Genomic DNA, 15336 nt, shown 5'->3' with positions numbered 1-15336 from the left:
AATCAGGTGTTTTCGATGGGAGTGCTTAAGATTCCGAAGTGTGGGGGGCTTCCCTGGTGGCTCAGTGGTAAAGAATCCGCCTGCCAATGCAGGAGACACGGGTTTGATCCCCGGTCTGGGAAGATCCCACATGCCGCAGAGCCACTAAGTCCGTGCGCCACAGTTGTGCTCTAGAGCCGGAGGGCCACAACTGCTGAGCACACCCACAGCAACTGCCGAAGCTGGCACTCTAGGGCCCGTGCTCTGTAATAAGAGAAGCCACCACACTGAGAAGCCTGGGCACCACGACTAGAGGGTATTCCCCGCTCTCCTCAACTAGAGAAAAGCCCACGCAGCAGCCGAGACCTAGCACAGCCAAAAATGAAATGAATGATTAAAAAAAAGATTCAGAAGCACAAATGAATTGACTTTTGGTACCCAACTTGAAGACAGCAACCATTTTGCTCTCCAAAGGAGCATCCATTGAGGCTTTCAACACGCAAGATGCTTGCCTGTCTCAGGGAACCATTTGTTTCTCTTCAATGGAGCTTTGATCTTGTGTTTCTGAGGTGCTCAGTTGTGTATTCTTCCCACTCTATTCCTTTTCTTATGAAAGAAATGTTTCATTCTTCTTGTGTCCCAAAATCAGATACTGCCTTTCCTGTAATATGCTCCATAACTGGTTACTAACGGTATGATCAGATGATTTGGAAAGGGGGTTCCTGTGGTCACTGTTTTGGGGTTTTGATGGAAGTTCTATACAATGTCTTAAATGTTTAAATTAGAAAACTGATAGCTGCATTTTCTTTGTGAATTGGAATACCATATTGAGAAGGAATCTGTGGGCATTCCCTGTGGCCCAGTGGTTAGGACTCTGTGCTGCACTGTGGAGCCCAATTCCATTCCTGGTCCCCGGTGGGGGGACTAAGACCCTGAGTCCCACAGGCTGCACAGTGCCGCCAAGCAGAGGAGAAAAAATAGAGAGAAGGAATCTGAGTCTTAAATATGAGCCAAGCAAGAAGAGGGGCTCTCATCTGTTACTGATGCAAACATGAGTATCTGTGGTGTGTCTGTGTATCTGTATGTCTGCCTTTGTTTTGAACTGTATCTCTTTAATGTCTCTGTGTCTTCAATCCTGCCATACTTCCGAAATGAGCATCCTTCTTTACTGAAAATATTGAGGCTCCCTAATTTACAATTTTATTCATATGGAATTTCAGGGGATCTCAATTGGCTAAACAATCTTAACAAAGAAGAACAAAGCAGGAAGATGGACACTTCCCAATTTCAAACATTATTACAAAGCTACAGTAATTAAAACGTGGTACTGCCATAAGAATAGATACATAGATCAATGGAATCAAATTGAGAATACAGAAACGATGCCATACATCACCAAGCAATTGATTTTCAACAATGGTGCCAAAAACTATTATATGTAGGGAAAATAAACTTTTCGACAAATAATGCTGGGACAGCTGGATATCTACATGGAGAAGAATGAAGCTGGACCCTGTCTCATAACATATACAAAAATTAATTCAAAATCAAAGACCTAAATGTAAAGCTAAAACTATAAAACTTTTAGAAGGAAAGTTAGATGTAAGCTTCATAGTCATGGACTAGGCAATAGTTTCTTAGCTATAACACCAAAATCATAAGCAACAAAAGAAAAAAATTGATAAACTGGATTTCATCAAAATTAAAAACCTGTGCATCAAAGGATGCTGTCAGTTAAATGAAAGACCACCCACTGAATGGAGAGAATATTTGGAATCATACTTGTGATGAGGATCACACAAGAAGAACTCAACAACAAAATTACAAACAACCCAATTTTTTTAAAATGGGCAAAGGATTTAAATAAACGTTCCTCCAAAGCAGCTGTACAAATGGCCAATAAGCACATGAAAAGATACTCAACATCACTAGTCATTAGGAAAATGCAAATCAAAACCACAATGAAATATCATTTCACCCACTAGGATGGTTAGAATTTAAAAATCAAACAGGGAAAAAAGATAATACGAAATGTTAGCAAGGATGTGGATAAACTGGAACCCATTTATACATTGCTACTAGGAGTGTAAAACAGTAACTGGTACAGCTGCTGTGGAAAAAAGTTAGACAGTCCCTTCACAGGTTAAACAACGTTACCATGTGCCCCAGTACCTTCACTCCCAGGTATCTACCAAAGAGACCAGAAAGTATGTGTTCACACAGAAATTCGCACATGAATGTTCATGGCACCATTTTTCATAATAGCCCCAAAGTGGAAACAACCCAAATGTCCACAGCCTCTAAAATGAATAAATAAAATGTGGTATAGCCATACAATGAAATAACACTCAGTCATAAAAGGAATGAAGTGCATGATGCTAAGGGAAAGATGCCAGGCACGAAAGACCACACACTGCATGGGTCCATTTGTAGGTAAAGCCCACCCTAAGAAAATCTGTAGAGACAGAACATAGATTAGTGATTGCTTATGTCTGAACGGGTATGGGGATTTGGGGATAAAAGCTAAGTATTTTAGAGTTTCTTTTTGAGTTGATGAAATGTTCTTAAACTGTTGGTATTATGGATACACAGCTCTGTGACTATACTAAAAGTCATTGAATTGTATACTTCAAATGGGTGAATTATATGGTATGTAACCTACATCTCAATAATGCTATTTAAAAAGGGACACCATCAAGGAGAAATTCAGAATGATGCCAGTTGCTTTTTTCTTGGCTGGGCTCTGGTTATAACTAAATACCAGATTCTTTATGAAACACTGTGTAGCAGAAAGAAAACATTATTATTTTGATAGCTGTTGCCAGAGTGTCTTTGGGGAACCAGATGTCTTTCCTTCGGAATAAACCTTCCTAATTTACTGGAGGATCCTTTGAGATTCCATTTGCAAACCTGGAAACCGCTCTTTGTTGAGAATTTGAGGGCAAGGAAGAGCTGAGAAAGGAGATGTTTCTGCAAAAAGGTGGAAGGCTGGAAAGCTTTTGGACCGAAATGACTGAGAGACTCAATAAAAAAGCAGCCTGATACTCAGCATTAGATTACCTACTGAATCATACTGTGATATAAATGTTCCTTATTATTAGCCCTGAATCAGCAGTAATGATTTCTGTGTTATATTGAGGACTATGAATTTTAAAAAGTAGTCATAGTAATCTTCCAAAAGAGTGTAGCCAAGTGTTTGAATACATCAAATCTACATAAAGGACCCTGGGTTATATATGAGTGAAAAGCCAGGGTTTCTTAATAAGACCTATGCTGCGGGACTGGGCGCATTTTTGGTTACAGGACTTCGAAGGTGGGGGAGCAGAGGACGTGGACAGCTGGAAAGAGGAGGAGACCCATTGAGACAGGAAAGAGGATTGTCCTCAGCAACAGGAATGCCAGCTCGGTGGTCAGGATTTATTGTGCAGGACAGGGAAAGGTGCTGTTTTATGGAGGCTTCTGCTGGCCAACTCTGGAAACAAGCCTGTGAAAGCTGTGATGCTGACACCGGGGAATTCTGGTGAGAAGGCACGACAGGACTCTCCAAGGAAAAGCTTCGGACACCAGGTCTCACCCCCACCCCACCATGGCTCTTGGATTCGCAGCCACAGCCTTTAATTTGCCATGGAGCTACACCCTCACTCACTGGATGTCTGGACCAAGAGCTGATCACGGGGTTTCCTTCACAGGGGAGCCAGGTGTCTTCATAACTCTGCAGAAGCTGAGACTTTGTCTAAGTGGGAAGAGACCTAAACGGAAGGGCAGGAGGTAAAATGCGCTGAGTACTCTGGCCCTGATTCATTGGAAGGAACCATCCAGCTGTTGGGTGGTCAGGACACATTTACTGAGAACCTGCTTTTCTACTTTATAGCTTATGGGGGCGTTGTGCTCCCCAGAGGGTGAGGGACCCACCCTGGGGGACCTTCAGGATCCATACATCAGGGGCGGGCAGAAAGAGGGACCTCAGAGCCCCTCTCGCCTGCTTCTCCGGGCCGTTCTCTTATTTCCACCACTGGGAAGTTATCCGTGGGTGCCTTGCATCTTTTGGCACTCTGTGAAGTTGGGGAGTAATTAGAAGAGGGGGATTTGTGCCTCCAGATCCTCCACCATCTCCCCAGGCCCAGGAGGACAAGCTCCAAAAGCGTGAACAAGAGACAGAGCCCCGTGACCCCAAACATGGTCTTCAAGAAGATGCTCTTCTCAGAGGGGCGAGAGAGGTAACAGTTGGTACTGCCAAGGCAGGGCTCTAGACGACACACAAAGGAACTGGGCATCCTGAACCCGTACAGGTGGTACTGCCCCCCCAAGGCTGCCCCCTCAAGGGCCAGTCGCACCCCGAGCTGTGCCACGTAGGCCCAGAGCAGCCTGGAGCTGCCAGCCCTCGAGGCCTCTCCGCCCTTCTCCCCTTGGCTCAGCGTCTCTTCTTCCGTCTTCACCTTTTCCGATGCCTCCCAGTGCCAGATGACGTGATACAGAATGAAACCCATGTAGAGGGCGCTGGGCACAGCCACCAGCGTGACCTGGAAGGCCCAGAAGCGCAGCGGGGAGAGGGGGTGGAAGGCATCGTAGCACACGGCCTTGCAGCCCGCCTGCTGAGTGTGACACACGAACTCGCTCTGCTCCTCGCTGCCGCCAAAGACCCCCGTCCCGCCGGCGGCCAGCAGCACCAGGCGGAGCCCCAGGAGCGCGGGAAGCAGGAGGCGGCCCACGGGAGTTGGGTGCCGGCTCTCCTCCGCGGCCACCCGCCTCAGGAAGCTGCCGCACATCCTGTTAGGAAGCAGAGGACAGCGGTGAGCGTCGGTGCGCTGCGCGCCGGGCCCCAGGAGAAGCGCCGGGCCGCTCTTCACTCCCGATCCAAGGATGGGTAGGGCAGGCTTGCTTGCTCCTCCCCGAGAACCTGGTTGATCAGATACCACGACCTGACTGTACCTCTTTGTAGTTATGGAGTCATCTCTCTAAAATACTAATTGTGAATGAGTGTGGCTGTGACTTTCTTTTCTTGCCCCTTCCAGTGCTGCTGGGAATTCCGGTGAGAAGGCATGACAGGACTCTCCAAGGAAAAGCTTTGGAGGCCAGTACCCTCCATCCACCCACCCACCACGGCTCTTGGATTTGCAACCACAGCCTTTAATTTGCCATGGAGATAAGTCCCCACTCACTGGATGTCTGGACCAAGAGCTGATCACAGGGTTTCCTTCACAGGGGAGCCAGGTATCCATAACTCTGCAGAAGCTGAGACTTTCTAAGTGGGAAGAGACCTAAATGGAAGGGCTGGATGGGATGGAGCAGAGACAGGCTCTGCTCTCGACCTGCAGGGAGAGCAGAGCCTGTCTTTGTCTTTCTCTTTCCCTCCCTTCCTCTCTGGCTTCCCAAAGGCTGAATAGTCAGAGTCCTCTGAAAACCGCTGCCTCCCCAGGCCCCGGTGCTCACAGGCTGCCTGTCTGGCCTCTGCTCCCCTCACAGTGGGGAGACCAAGAAGAGGTTAGGTCAGGGGGGTCAGTGGGGGTCCAGTGAACAGAGCGAGTGTTGAGGCTTGTCTGGTCTGATGTTCCAAGCAGCTTAGGAAAGAACACTTGGAAGAAGACCCAGCAGAATCTACTAGTTAAATGTCACGGGGTTTGGGCCAAAGCCAGAGCTGACTGGACAAAATTCGAAAACTCAACCCTGCTTTGTCATTGCTCTTTGGGCTATCTCCCTCGTGGTGAGACGTGACTGGAGTCGAGGACAGGCTGCAGAACTCCTTCACTTCTCGGGACAGAATGCCATCACAGCGTGAGGCCAGTTTGCCACTTTTCATCTCCTCTCAGCAGCCCTCAACATCCAACTGCTCTTCTAACTCTCCTCCATCAGCCCAAACGCTCACACACCTGGTTCCCCTGACTTACAGAAGAGAAAATAGAGACTATAATGTGAAACCCTGCAGCTGCTTCTTTTATCTTCACAGTCACATCCTGATGTAGCATCTTCGAGAAACAAGTGTCTTTCCACTTGTCCAAGGCAACCCTCCCTTTCAAATCTATGTCCCTGGGGCACTCCTTCCAGCTACTTTGAGGATTTGACCCCCAAATTACCTTTCCTGTAATTCCGACCATCCTTGTTTCCTCTCCGACATTGAACTGGCTTCAGTTTCTTCCAGTTAAGTCTAATATTAGTAACCTGAATTTCTAAGTTAATATGGCAGCAAGTGCAACATGCCTAATTGCTCTCTTACCAGCTATTATAATACCCAGGGAGATGCACAAAACAATCTTAAATGATTATTAGTGTTATAAAGTATAGATAAGAACGGGCCATATGCCAGAACTTAGGGAGAATGGTCACTTCTGTGCAATCAAAAGAGATATTGAGATGCCTCCAAGAGACAGTTCTGAGGGCTTCAATTGACCAAAGAATTATGTCACCATCCACCAACTGTGCGAAGCCATATTTTGAGCCACTCAGAATCCGAGTTTGAACCTCTGCCTGCCCCCTCAGGCCCTCTCTTCCTTCTTTGTCACAGACTGTGAAAACTCCAAGCGTATCAGGCTGCTGAAAATTCTTTTCAGTAAAATTGGGTTAAAATTTTAAAAGAAATTTATTCCAGTCTCTAGAAAGATGCAAAACTGGTCCCATGACTAAAGATGGCAGATTGAAGATAAAAGGTTATCCCCTCTCATCCCTAACACTCCTCGAAAATGAGAGTAAATGGATCTTTATGAGTGCACCCACTACAAAGAGAGCAGAAGAGCATCAGATTGATCCCTGAAGGCAATAGAAAAGGTTCTGGAGAAAACTCAGTCAGCATGCCAGAAAGCACACTGGATAATTCTTTCAGAATTCAAAGGAAGAAGATGAATAAAAATAATAAAAGGTAAATAGATATGGATCAAAAGCAACAGTTAGAACTGGACATGGAACAACAGACTGGTTCCAAATAGGAAAAGGAGTACGTCAAGGCTGTATATTGTCACCCTGCTTATTTAACTTCTATGCAGAGTACATCATGAGAAACGCTGGGCTGGAGGAAGCACAAGCTGGAATCAAGATTGCCGGGAGAAATATCAATAACCTCAGATATGCAGATGACACCACCCTTATGGCAGAAAGTGAAGAGGAACTAAAAAGCCTCTTGATGAAAGTGAAAGAGGAGAGTGAAAAAGTTGGCTTAAAGCTCAACATTCAGAAAACGAAGAAAATGGCATCCGGTGCCATCACTTCATGGCAGATAGATGGGGAAACAGTGGAAATAGTGGCTGACTTTATTTTTCTGGGCTCCAAAATCACTGCAGATGGTGACTGCAGCCATGAAATTAAAAGATGCTTACTCCTTGGAAGGAAAGTTATGACCAACCTAGACAGCATATTACAAAAGCAGAGACATTAATTTGCCAACAAAGGTCTGTCTAGTCAAGGCTATGGTTTTTCCAGTGGTCGTGTATGGATGTGAAAGTTGGACTGTAAAAAAAGCTGAGCGCCGAAGAATTGATGCTTTTGAACTGTGGTGTTGGAGAAGACTGTTGAGAGTCCCTTGGACTGCAAGGAGATCCAACCAGTCCATCCTAAAGGAGATCAGTCCTGGGTGTTCATTGGAAGGACTGATGTTGAAGCTGAAACTCCAATACTTTGGCCACTTGATGCAAAGAGCTGACTCATTGGAAAAGACCCTGATGCTGGGAAAGATTGAGGGCAGGAGGAGAAGGGGACGGCAGAGGATGAGATGGTTGGATGGCATCATCGACTCGATGGACATGGGTTTGGGTGGACTCGGGAATTGGTGATGGACAGGGAGGTCTGGTGTGCTGCAGTTCATGGGGTCGCAAAGAGTTGGACATGACTGAGCAACTGAACTGAAAATCTGTTTATAATTTGGAAATCAAGACAACAATAAAGTCGCTAGATGTATTAGATGGGAAAGCTTAGCGAAAGCTTTCCTTAGAAAGGAGTGATTTTTCCATAAATGTTTCAGTTTTGTTTGGTGACTGAGGTCCACAGCGAACCAAAAGAGAGGTCAAGTTTCAAGGCTGGTCCTGGGTTTCTCAGCCTCAGCACTGTTGACATTTGGGGCCTGTGTCTTTAGTGTGGGGCCTGTCAGAGGAGAGCTGGCCCATGAGCTGTAAGACCTTTAGCAGCGCCCCTGGCCTCTGTCCACTAGACGCCAGCAGTGCACACAACCCCCACAACGGTCTCCAATCAATGCTAAGCGTCCCCTGGGGCGCAAATCGCTCCAGGCTGAGAACCGCTGCTTTCGGGTAGCACTGATCCATCACCTGTCCACTCTTGGCTTCAGTTACCAGCTCGTAAAGCAAGACATCTGTACCAGAGCATCTCCAAGGGCTTTTGCAGGGCAGATCATCGGCCCATTTCCAGGTCGGTTGTACACCCTCCCGTGATGATGCCTCCAGCCCCCGCCACTGCTGAGTTCACAGGGTCCCAGCACTTGTTGTGGGGGTGGGCAGCACTGAGCTCTGAGGGTTTCTGCCTCAGCTCTCCCGTCAAGTCACCAGACTAAATGCTAATTTAGTAAACTCTCACCCTCATCTCATTTCAAAGTGCAGCTCCAAACACACATCTCCCCAGCAGACCTGGGATTTAACAGAGAGCAGAGAAGGCAATGGCACTCCACTCCAGTACTCTTGCCTGGAAAATCCCATGGACCGGGAAACCTGGTGGGCTGCAGTCCATGGGGTCTCGAAGAGTCGGACACGACTGAGCGACTTCCCTTTCACTTTTCACTTTCATGCATTGGAGAAGGAAATGGCAACCCACTCCAGCGTTTTTGCCTGGAGAATCCCAGGGACGGGGGAGCCTGGTAGGCTGCCATCTATGGGGTTGCACAGAGTCGGACACGACTGAAGCGACTTAGTAGCAGCAGCAGCAGGCCCAGCATGTTCCAAGTGTCAGGAGTTTGAGTGGTTTCCAGAAGCCCTGTCTCTGTTCTTCTCTCTTGCCCATGCCCACCCCAGACCTGTAGCCAAACACCCAGATGTTCTCTGGGAGGCTCTCAGAACTGAGCTGAGGTCTCCAGGTTTCCCCACAGAGGGAGAGAACAGGAAAAAGCAGGACAAGAGGACTTGCTTGAGAACCCCTGGTTTGGAGCACCCTTCCGTGTTCTTTACGCCACGGCTGTTACCACCAGCACAGGGCTTATTCCACACACATTCCAGGGCCTAGAGTGTGTAGGCAGTAAATATCCTGCCCCATCTTCCCAAGTCTGCAGACCAGGGGAAGTTTCTGATAAACTAAAGCCCAAATATAGCCACCCCTCCTCCCCTGCTTTCCTGGGACCCCCTGCTTTCCCCATCTATTCCAGCCATCCCCTGCCCACCCTTCTCGTTCTCTGAGACCCTCTCCCTCCTCCCAGAAACATATCTTTGCCCACAGTGGGTCAGAGACCCCAGGCCAAACTATGGGACCCAGAGAGCTGAGAGCTCAGCATTGTTGAGAAAGCTCGAGAGACCTCTCTGTTTCTGGAAGGGGAGAAATAGTTGGCAAATCAATTTATTCAAGAGGGGGTTGGCAGGACCTAAACTCTGTCAAGATATTAGAAGCAGTTCCTATGAGTTCAAGAGTTGGGAGAACGAGGAAAGCCCAGAGTTGGAGGAGATTTTCAAATATATAAACATATTTTTTTAATTCCATCATGATTTTGTTAAGAATTTTTCTGAGCATCTCTTTTTTGGGGGGGAGAAAAATTCCAGGATTCCATAGGTGGCAGAAGCCACCTCTGGAGAGAGTTAAGACTCAACATGGCCATGAAGGAAGGGTGTCCACTGAGGCCAGTGCTGGGCCCAGCCCCTGCCTCCAGCTCACCCCACCTGGCCTTGAAAGCATTCTAAATCTTTTGCTAAAGGGTGGTTAAGGGTGCAGCGGCCCTGGCATCCCCAGGTGTGCAGAACCGCAGGCCATATCCCAGGCTTAGTGAGTCAAGACTGAATGTTAATGTTACCCCATCGTGGGCGGTGGGCGTGAGCATTAGAATTGCAACTGAGCAGCCCAGAGCCCGGGGTGGCCCCCTCCGCTACCCCAGGCCCTGGGCCAGCCCAGCCTTGCGCTGCCCCAGCACTCACCTGGCAGCTTCGAGCCAAAGCACCCGCAGCAGAAGAAAGAGGCAGACAGAAAAGTCCTCAGGCCGGAGCCTGCAGGGTCCTCGCTCTCCCCCAGGCCCTGCCTCCCTCCACCACCCACTCCTTCCCCCACCCCTTGTCATTCCTGGCAGCTTTATGCAGGGTCAAAGAAATGCAGCCAGAGGGGCAGGCAGCCCAGCTGCTAAAGAATGGACTCCGGAGAACAACCCTCTGTTGTCGAGGGTCAGGGGTACATCATCTACATGAACTGAAATGGGGAGATCATCCGAAAGGAGGCAGAGGCTTTGGCGTCTTTTCAGTGCGGGGCTGGCAGGCAACAACAGAGAGCATTCCCTACAGTTGTCTTGGCTGGGAGAAATAACGCGGGCCTCCCCCATAGCCCGATGGGCGTCTGCCTGCTCCTCGTCCTCTCAGCAGCTCAGGGAGCCCAAACCCTGGGAGAATTCCAACACTTGAGTTCCAGATACCGCCCCTGTGCAGATGCGGGGCATCGTGCCACTATTTTCTAGCATTTAATATTTTTACGGAGAACTTCAAGTCCAGCTTGGTAATCTTCACCTTTTAAGCCATTTGATCTTTTTACAGTTTGCCAGATGAATTTTTTTCTTTTTTTTGGGGGGGGGGTGGAGGGGGTGGGCGGTGCCCACACTGCATGGTTTTCGGGATCTCAGTTCCCTGACCAGGGATTGAACCCTCTGCAGTGAGAGCATGGCGCCCTAACCACTGGACGGCCAGAGAATTCTCAAATGAATGTTTTACCTTGGAAGCCTGTTCACTCCTCCAGGGGATACTATTCAGCAGGACTTCAGAAACCTCTCACTGGCTCTCTTCTGTTCACATCTGGTCCACAGGAAATACTGATGCATCTCTAGGCCAAAAAACTCTGGGCACGTAGGCTGTATCCAGCGCAACCACACCGCCTTCTGTTCATCTGCTGGATATCCTATCTCTTGCCTCTCTGATTTATCAGTCCAGGGCCCACCCATTGGACTCTTTCTGGGCATGAGATGCAGGCAGAAGGCAGCATCCTCTTCCAGCCCTTTCCATTGGGAAGAACTAAAAGCACATCTCTTTCCCAAGTAGCTTCCCTCCAGGGTCTTCCCTGGTGACCCAGTGGTTATGACTCCGTGCTTCTACTGCAGGGGGTGCAGGTTCAATCCCTGGCTGGGGAACTACTAAGATCCCACATGCCTCGCAGCATGGCCAAAATAAAAATTCAAACTGAAGATAACAACAACACCAAAAAAAAAAAGCAAAGTAGCTTCTCTCCAGAGTTAGCCCTCTTTGCCTTTAATTTCCAACAATTCAGCCAAACTTAGATGTGGGCATAGAGTTCGAGTGTCATAATTGCTGTTCATTTGGTTTTCCTTTGAAATACTGCATCTCAGACTAGCAACCACTTTAGAATGTCCTACGTATTGTATTTTCCAAAACATTGCATCTTGAAATCCCAGTCCGAATTTCCAATATCTTCTTACACCAACATTTATTCAGTGCATATAAGTGATGGATATAAGTGCTAAATGGTTATTAACTCATACTTCATAACAACCTTATGAAGTACATACTATTACTACCCTCTTATAGGGGAGAGAAATAAAGAACTGAGAAGTTGAGTAACTTATAAAAGGTCAACCAACTAGTGAATGGAGAAGCTGGGATTTGGATAAGCAATCTGGCTGTAGATAGCAAACCCTTAAACTCTACTATGCTGCTAGCCTGCTCATATTTCAAATTACCAGCCTTTAAAGACCTATTAATGGTAAATCCACTATAATTTCATACCCTCATGAAAATAAAAACCCTCTGCTTACATTTTCCACATCTTAATGACTAATTCTGCCATCCACCCTGGATCCCAACCAAAACCTTTGATGTCATCACTGACAGCTTCTCCTTCATTGAGCACATCTTATCAGTCTACTGGTTGTGGAGATTCTGTCCCTTGAATTAAGAAGACGCCTTAGTTCAAGACTGAATTACTGAAACGGCTTCTGTTTCTAGATTTGTCTACCCCTAATCCATTCTCAGCATTGCAGACAGAATATTTAACTCAATTCTTATTTAAATTTAACAACATCTTTACCAGTTTCTTTGCTCTGGTTGCTTCTTGAATGTCATACCTTCCTTCTGGATTAAATCTTATTCTCCTTTTCCGTGTGTGTGTGTTCATCTTAACTATTTTGTGTTCAGTTCAATCGTGTGAAATATATTCACATTTTGGTTCAGTGGATTTCCAACTCTTTCATCTCGTAAAACTGGAATTCTGTCCCCATTTCACCCTCCTGACACCATTCCGTTTTCTATTCCTATGAATTTGACTACTTTAGACTCTTCACATCAGTAGAATCATACAGCATTTGTGACTGGCTTATTTTCAGTTCAGTTTAGTCACTCACTCACATCCGACTCTTTGCGACCCCATGAACTGCAGCATGCCAGGCCTCTCTGTCCATCACCAACTCCCAGAGTCCACCCAAACCCATGTCCATTGAGTTGGTGATGCCATCCAACCATCTCATCCTCTGTCGTCCCCTTCTCCTCCTGCCCTCAATCTTTCCCAGCATCAGGGTCTTTTCAAATGAGGCAGCTCTTCGTATCAGGTGGCCAAACTATTGGAGTTTCAGCTTCAACATCAGTCCTTCCAATGAACACTCAGGACTGATCTCCTTTAGGATAGACTGGCTGGATCTCCTTGCAGTCAAAGGGACTCTCAAGATTCTTCTCCAACACCACAGTTCAAAAGCATCAATTCTTTGGTGCTCAGCATTCTTTATAGTCCAACTCTCTGTCTTCAAGGTTCATTCATGTTGTAACATCTATCAGAACTTCAGTCCTTTCTAAGGTTGAATAGTATTCCACTGCATGTATGTATGTGCAACATTTTGTTTATTCATTCATCCATTGATGAATTGTTAGGTTGTTTCCACCTCTTGGTTATTGTGAGTAATGCTGCTATGAACATGCTGCTGCTGCTGCTAAGTCACTTCAGTCGTGTTCAACTCTGTGCGACCCCATAGATGGCAGCCCACTAGGCTCCGCCATCCCTGGGATTCTCCAGGCAAGAACACTGGAGTGGGTTGCCATTTCCTTCTCCAGTGCATGAAAGTGAAAAGTGAAAATGAAGTCGCTCAGTCGTGTCCGACTCTTGGTGGCCCCATGGACTGCAGCCAACCAGGCTCCTCCGTCCATGGGATTTTCCAGGCATGAGTACTGGAGTGGGGTGCCATTGCCTTCTCCGGCTATGAACATAGGTGTGCTAAATTTTTTTCTTCTTGAAGTACAACCTTTGGTAGTTCTACCAGGGAACTGTTTAAGGTTAAACGCTTTGTTTTCTTCCTTTTTTTATTGACGTATAGTTGCTATACATTATTATATGTTTCATGTGTATAACATAGGGGCCATGAAGCCAGGAATTCAAGAGTTCCCTCCTTTTCCAGACTTTATGGACTGACTTTGGTAAGTCTATAGATTTACTTTATAGACTTCACCTGTGGCGAGATCATGGCAGAGTATGCTGTGACCCCATGTTGCATACAGGCCAGGAGGAGAACAATCGGAGTATGTTTTGCAAGATTCTTATACTGCGTGTGATGGTCTGATATCCCTTGCAGGTAAACTGCAATAAGATGAAAATGTAAAATGTACAGTATTATACAGTCAAGAAAGGATTGTAGCTAATGGGCAACCAAGGAGACAAAGTAGAATTATAAACATATGATCAGTTCATCCAAAAGAAGGCAGAAGAGGAAAGAAAGGGAACAAATAAAGCATATGAGACAAATAGCAACATGGGAAGTTTGAATTTAACCATGTGAATAACCACACGAGGTGTAAATGGTCACGCCACTTCAATTTACAGGCAGAGAGACAGACTGAGTAAAGCAAGACCTACTCATATGCTAAGTACAAATAACCCACGTTTTAACTTTCTTTCTCTATTTGTGGCCGTGCTGGGTCTTCGTTGCTATGCAGGCTTTTCTCCAGTTGCAGCAAGTGGGGCTGTTCTCAAGTTGCGGTGCTCGGGTCTCTCACTGCAGTGGCTCCTCTTGTGGTGGTGCACAGGCTGAGCTGCTCCGCGGCATGTGAGAACGTCCTGGATCAGGGGTTGAACCCGGGTCTCCTGCATTGGCAGGCAGATTCTTTACCTCTGAGCCACGAGGGAAGTCCTTAACCCACTTTCTAATTTCACATGTGGACCAGAAGTAAAAGGATGGAAACATATACTATGCTGACACAAAGCAAAAGAAATCCTGAGGGGCATTATTAATATCAATTAATATTAATGGTAACAGCAAAAATATTACCAGGGATAAAGAGGTCATTCCATTATTATAAAGGGACCAATTCATCAAACCCTGAACACTTACACTCCTAATAACAGAGTTAGGTGACTAGCAAGGAAACCAAGGTCCAGACAGTTTGAATCACTTGTGAAGGTCACTCAGGCAGCAAGTGGAAGAGGCAGGGTGGGAACCAAGGGTGGCTCTAGAGTCTGACGTCCCCCTCCGCTAAGCCGAGGAGGAGCCACGCGTCAGGGGCCTTCAGCTCGTCTCTGCTGATGGCATGCGGTCACCTCCTTGGAAAATCAGAACTGGGAGCCCACCTTTCGGGGCCTCGCAGATGGTCCAGACCCAGTGGCCAAAGTCCTTGTCTAACTGAAGAGGGGGTGGAAGCTGGGGAGAAACACAGGACTCGGGGAACAGGCACACTTTTCAAAGTCGCCTGGATTTCTCCCAATTCCTCAATGGCTCCATTTATAAATGTCCACAGTGCCCTGGGCAGTGTGGGTATCAGGGGAGGAGGTTAAGGTTGGTGCTGGAGGTTGGGGAGGGGCTTCTGCCCAATTCTTTCTAAGCTTCTGACAGGACCCTAAAGCACCAAGACAAACTTCTCTTTCACAGTAAGTTCTGAGGATTGGTGCCAGGAAGGGAGGCCCCAGGGGTACCGAGAAGTCATCCCATTTCTTTATTCCACCAGACAAGGCCTTCTTTGTCTCCCTCCTCCCACCAGATGAGACCAGCCTCCTCCCACAGCTGTATGCTGACGAAACGTGCCAAGCCCTGGAGCAGCAGCATGCCCGGGGTGCAGGGGTCACCCAAGGGTGGGGGCAGAAGGAGGCCTGGCCTCTCCCTCCCTCTCTCCACAGCTGGATGGATCTGTCTGCGTGGGGGTACAGTGAGAGACCACCAGGAACGAGGGTGGGGGAGGAGTCAGGAGAAGGAAAGAATCGCATTGCACGGCACTGGGCCTGGGAGACCACGTGACCTAGAGAGAAGGCAGATACGCTGGT

General features: G+C 47.3%; 1 protein-coding gene across 1 annotated transcript; it reads right to left on the bottom strand.

The window, feature by feature from the left end:
• Positions 1 to 1165: 1165 nt before the first annotated feature.
• On the bottom strand, positions 1166 to 10868 carry GJC3 (gap junction protein gamma 3). Its single transcript, XM_070362249.1, has 2 exons — positions 10026 to 10868; positions 1166 to 4746 (listed from the first exon to the last, which is right to left on the bottom strand). The coding sequence occupies exons 1-2, from the start codon at positions 10163 to 10165 to the stop codon at positions 3918 to 3920; spliced, it is 969 nt and encodes a 322-aa protein (XP_070218350.1). The 5' UTR covers positions 10166 to 10868; the 3' UTR covers positions 1166 to 3917.
• Positions 10869 to 15336: the final 4468 nt, after the last annotated feature.

This window comes from Bos mutus, chromosome 25 (genome assembly GCF_027580195.1).
Source record: "Bos mutus isolate GX-2022 chromosome 25, NWIPB_WYAK_1.1, whole genome shotgun sequence".
Classification (NCBI taxonomy): Eukaryota; Metazoa; Chordata; class Mammalia; order Artiodactyla; family Bovidae; genus Bos; species Bos mutus.
This window is presented reverse-complemented; position numbering and strand designations above follow the sequence as displayed.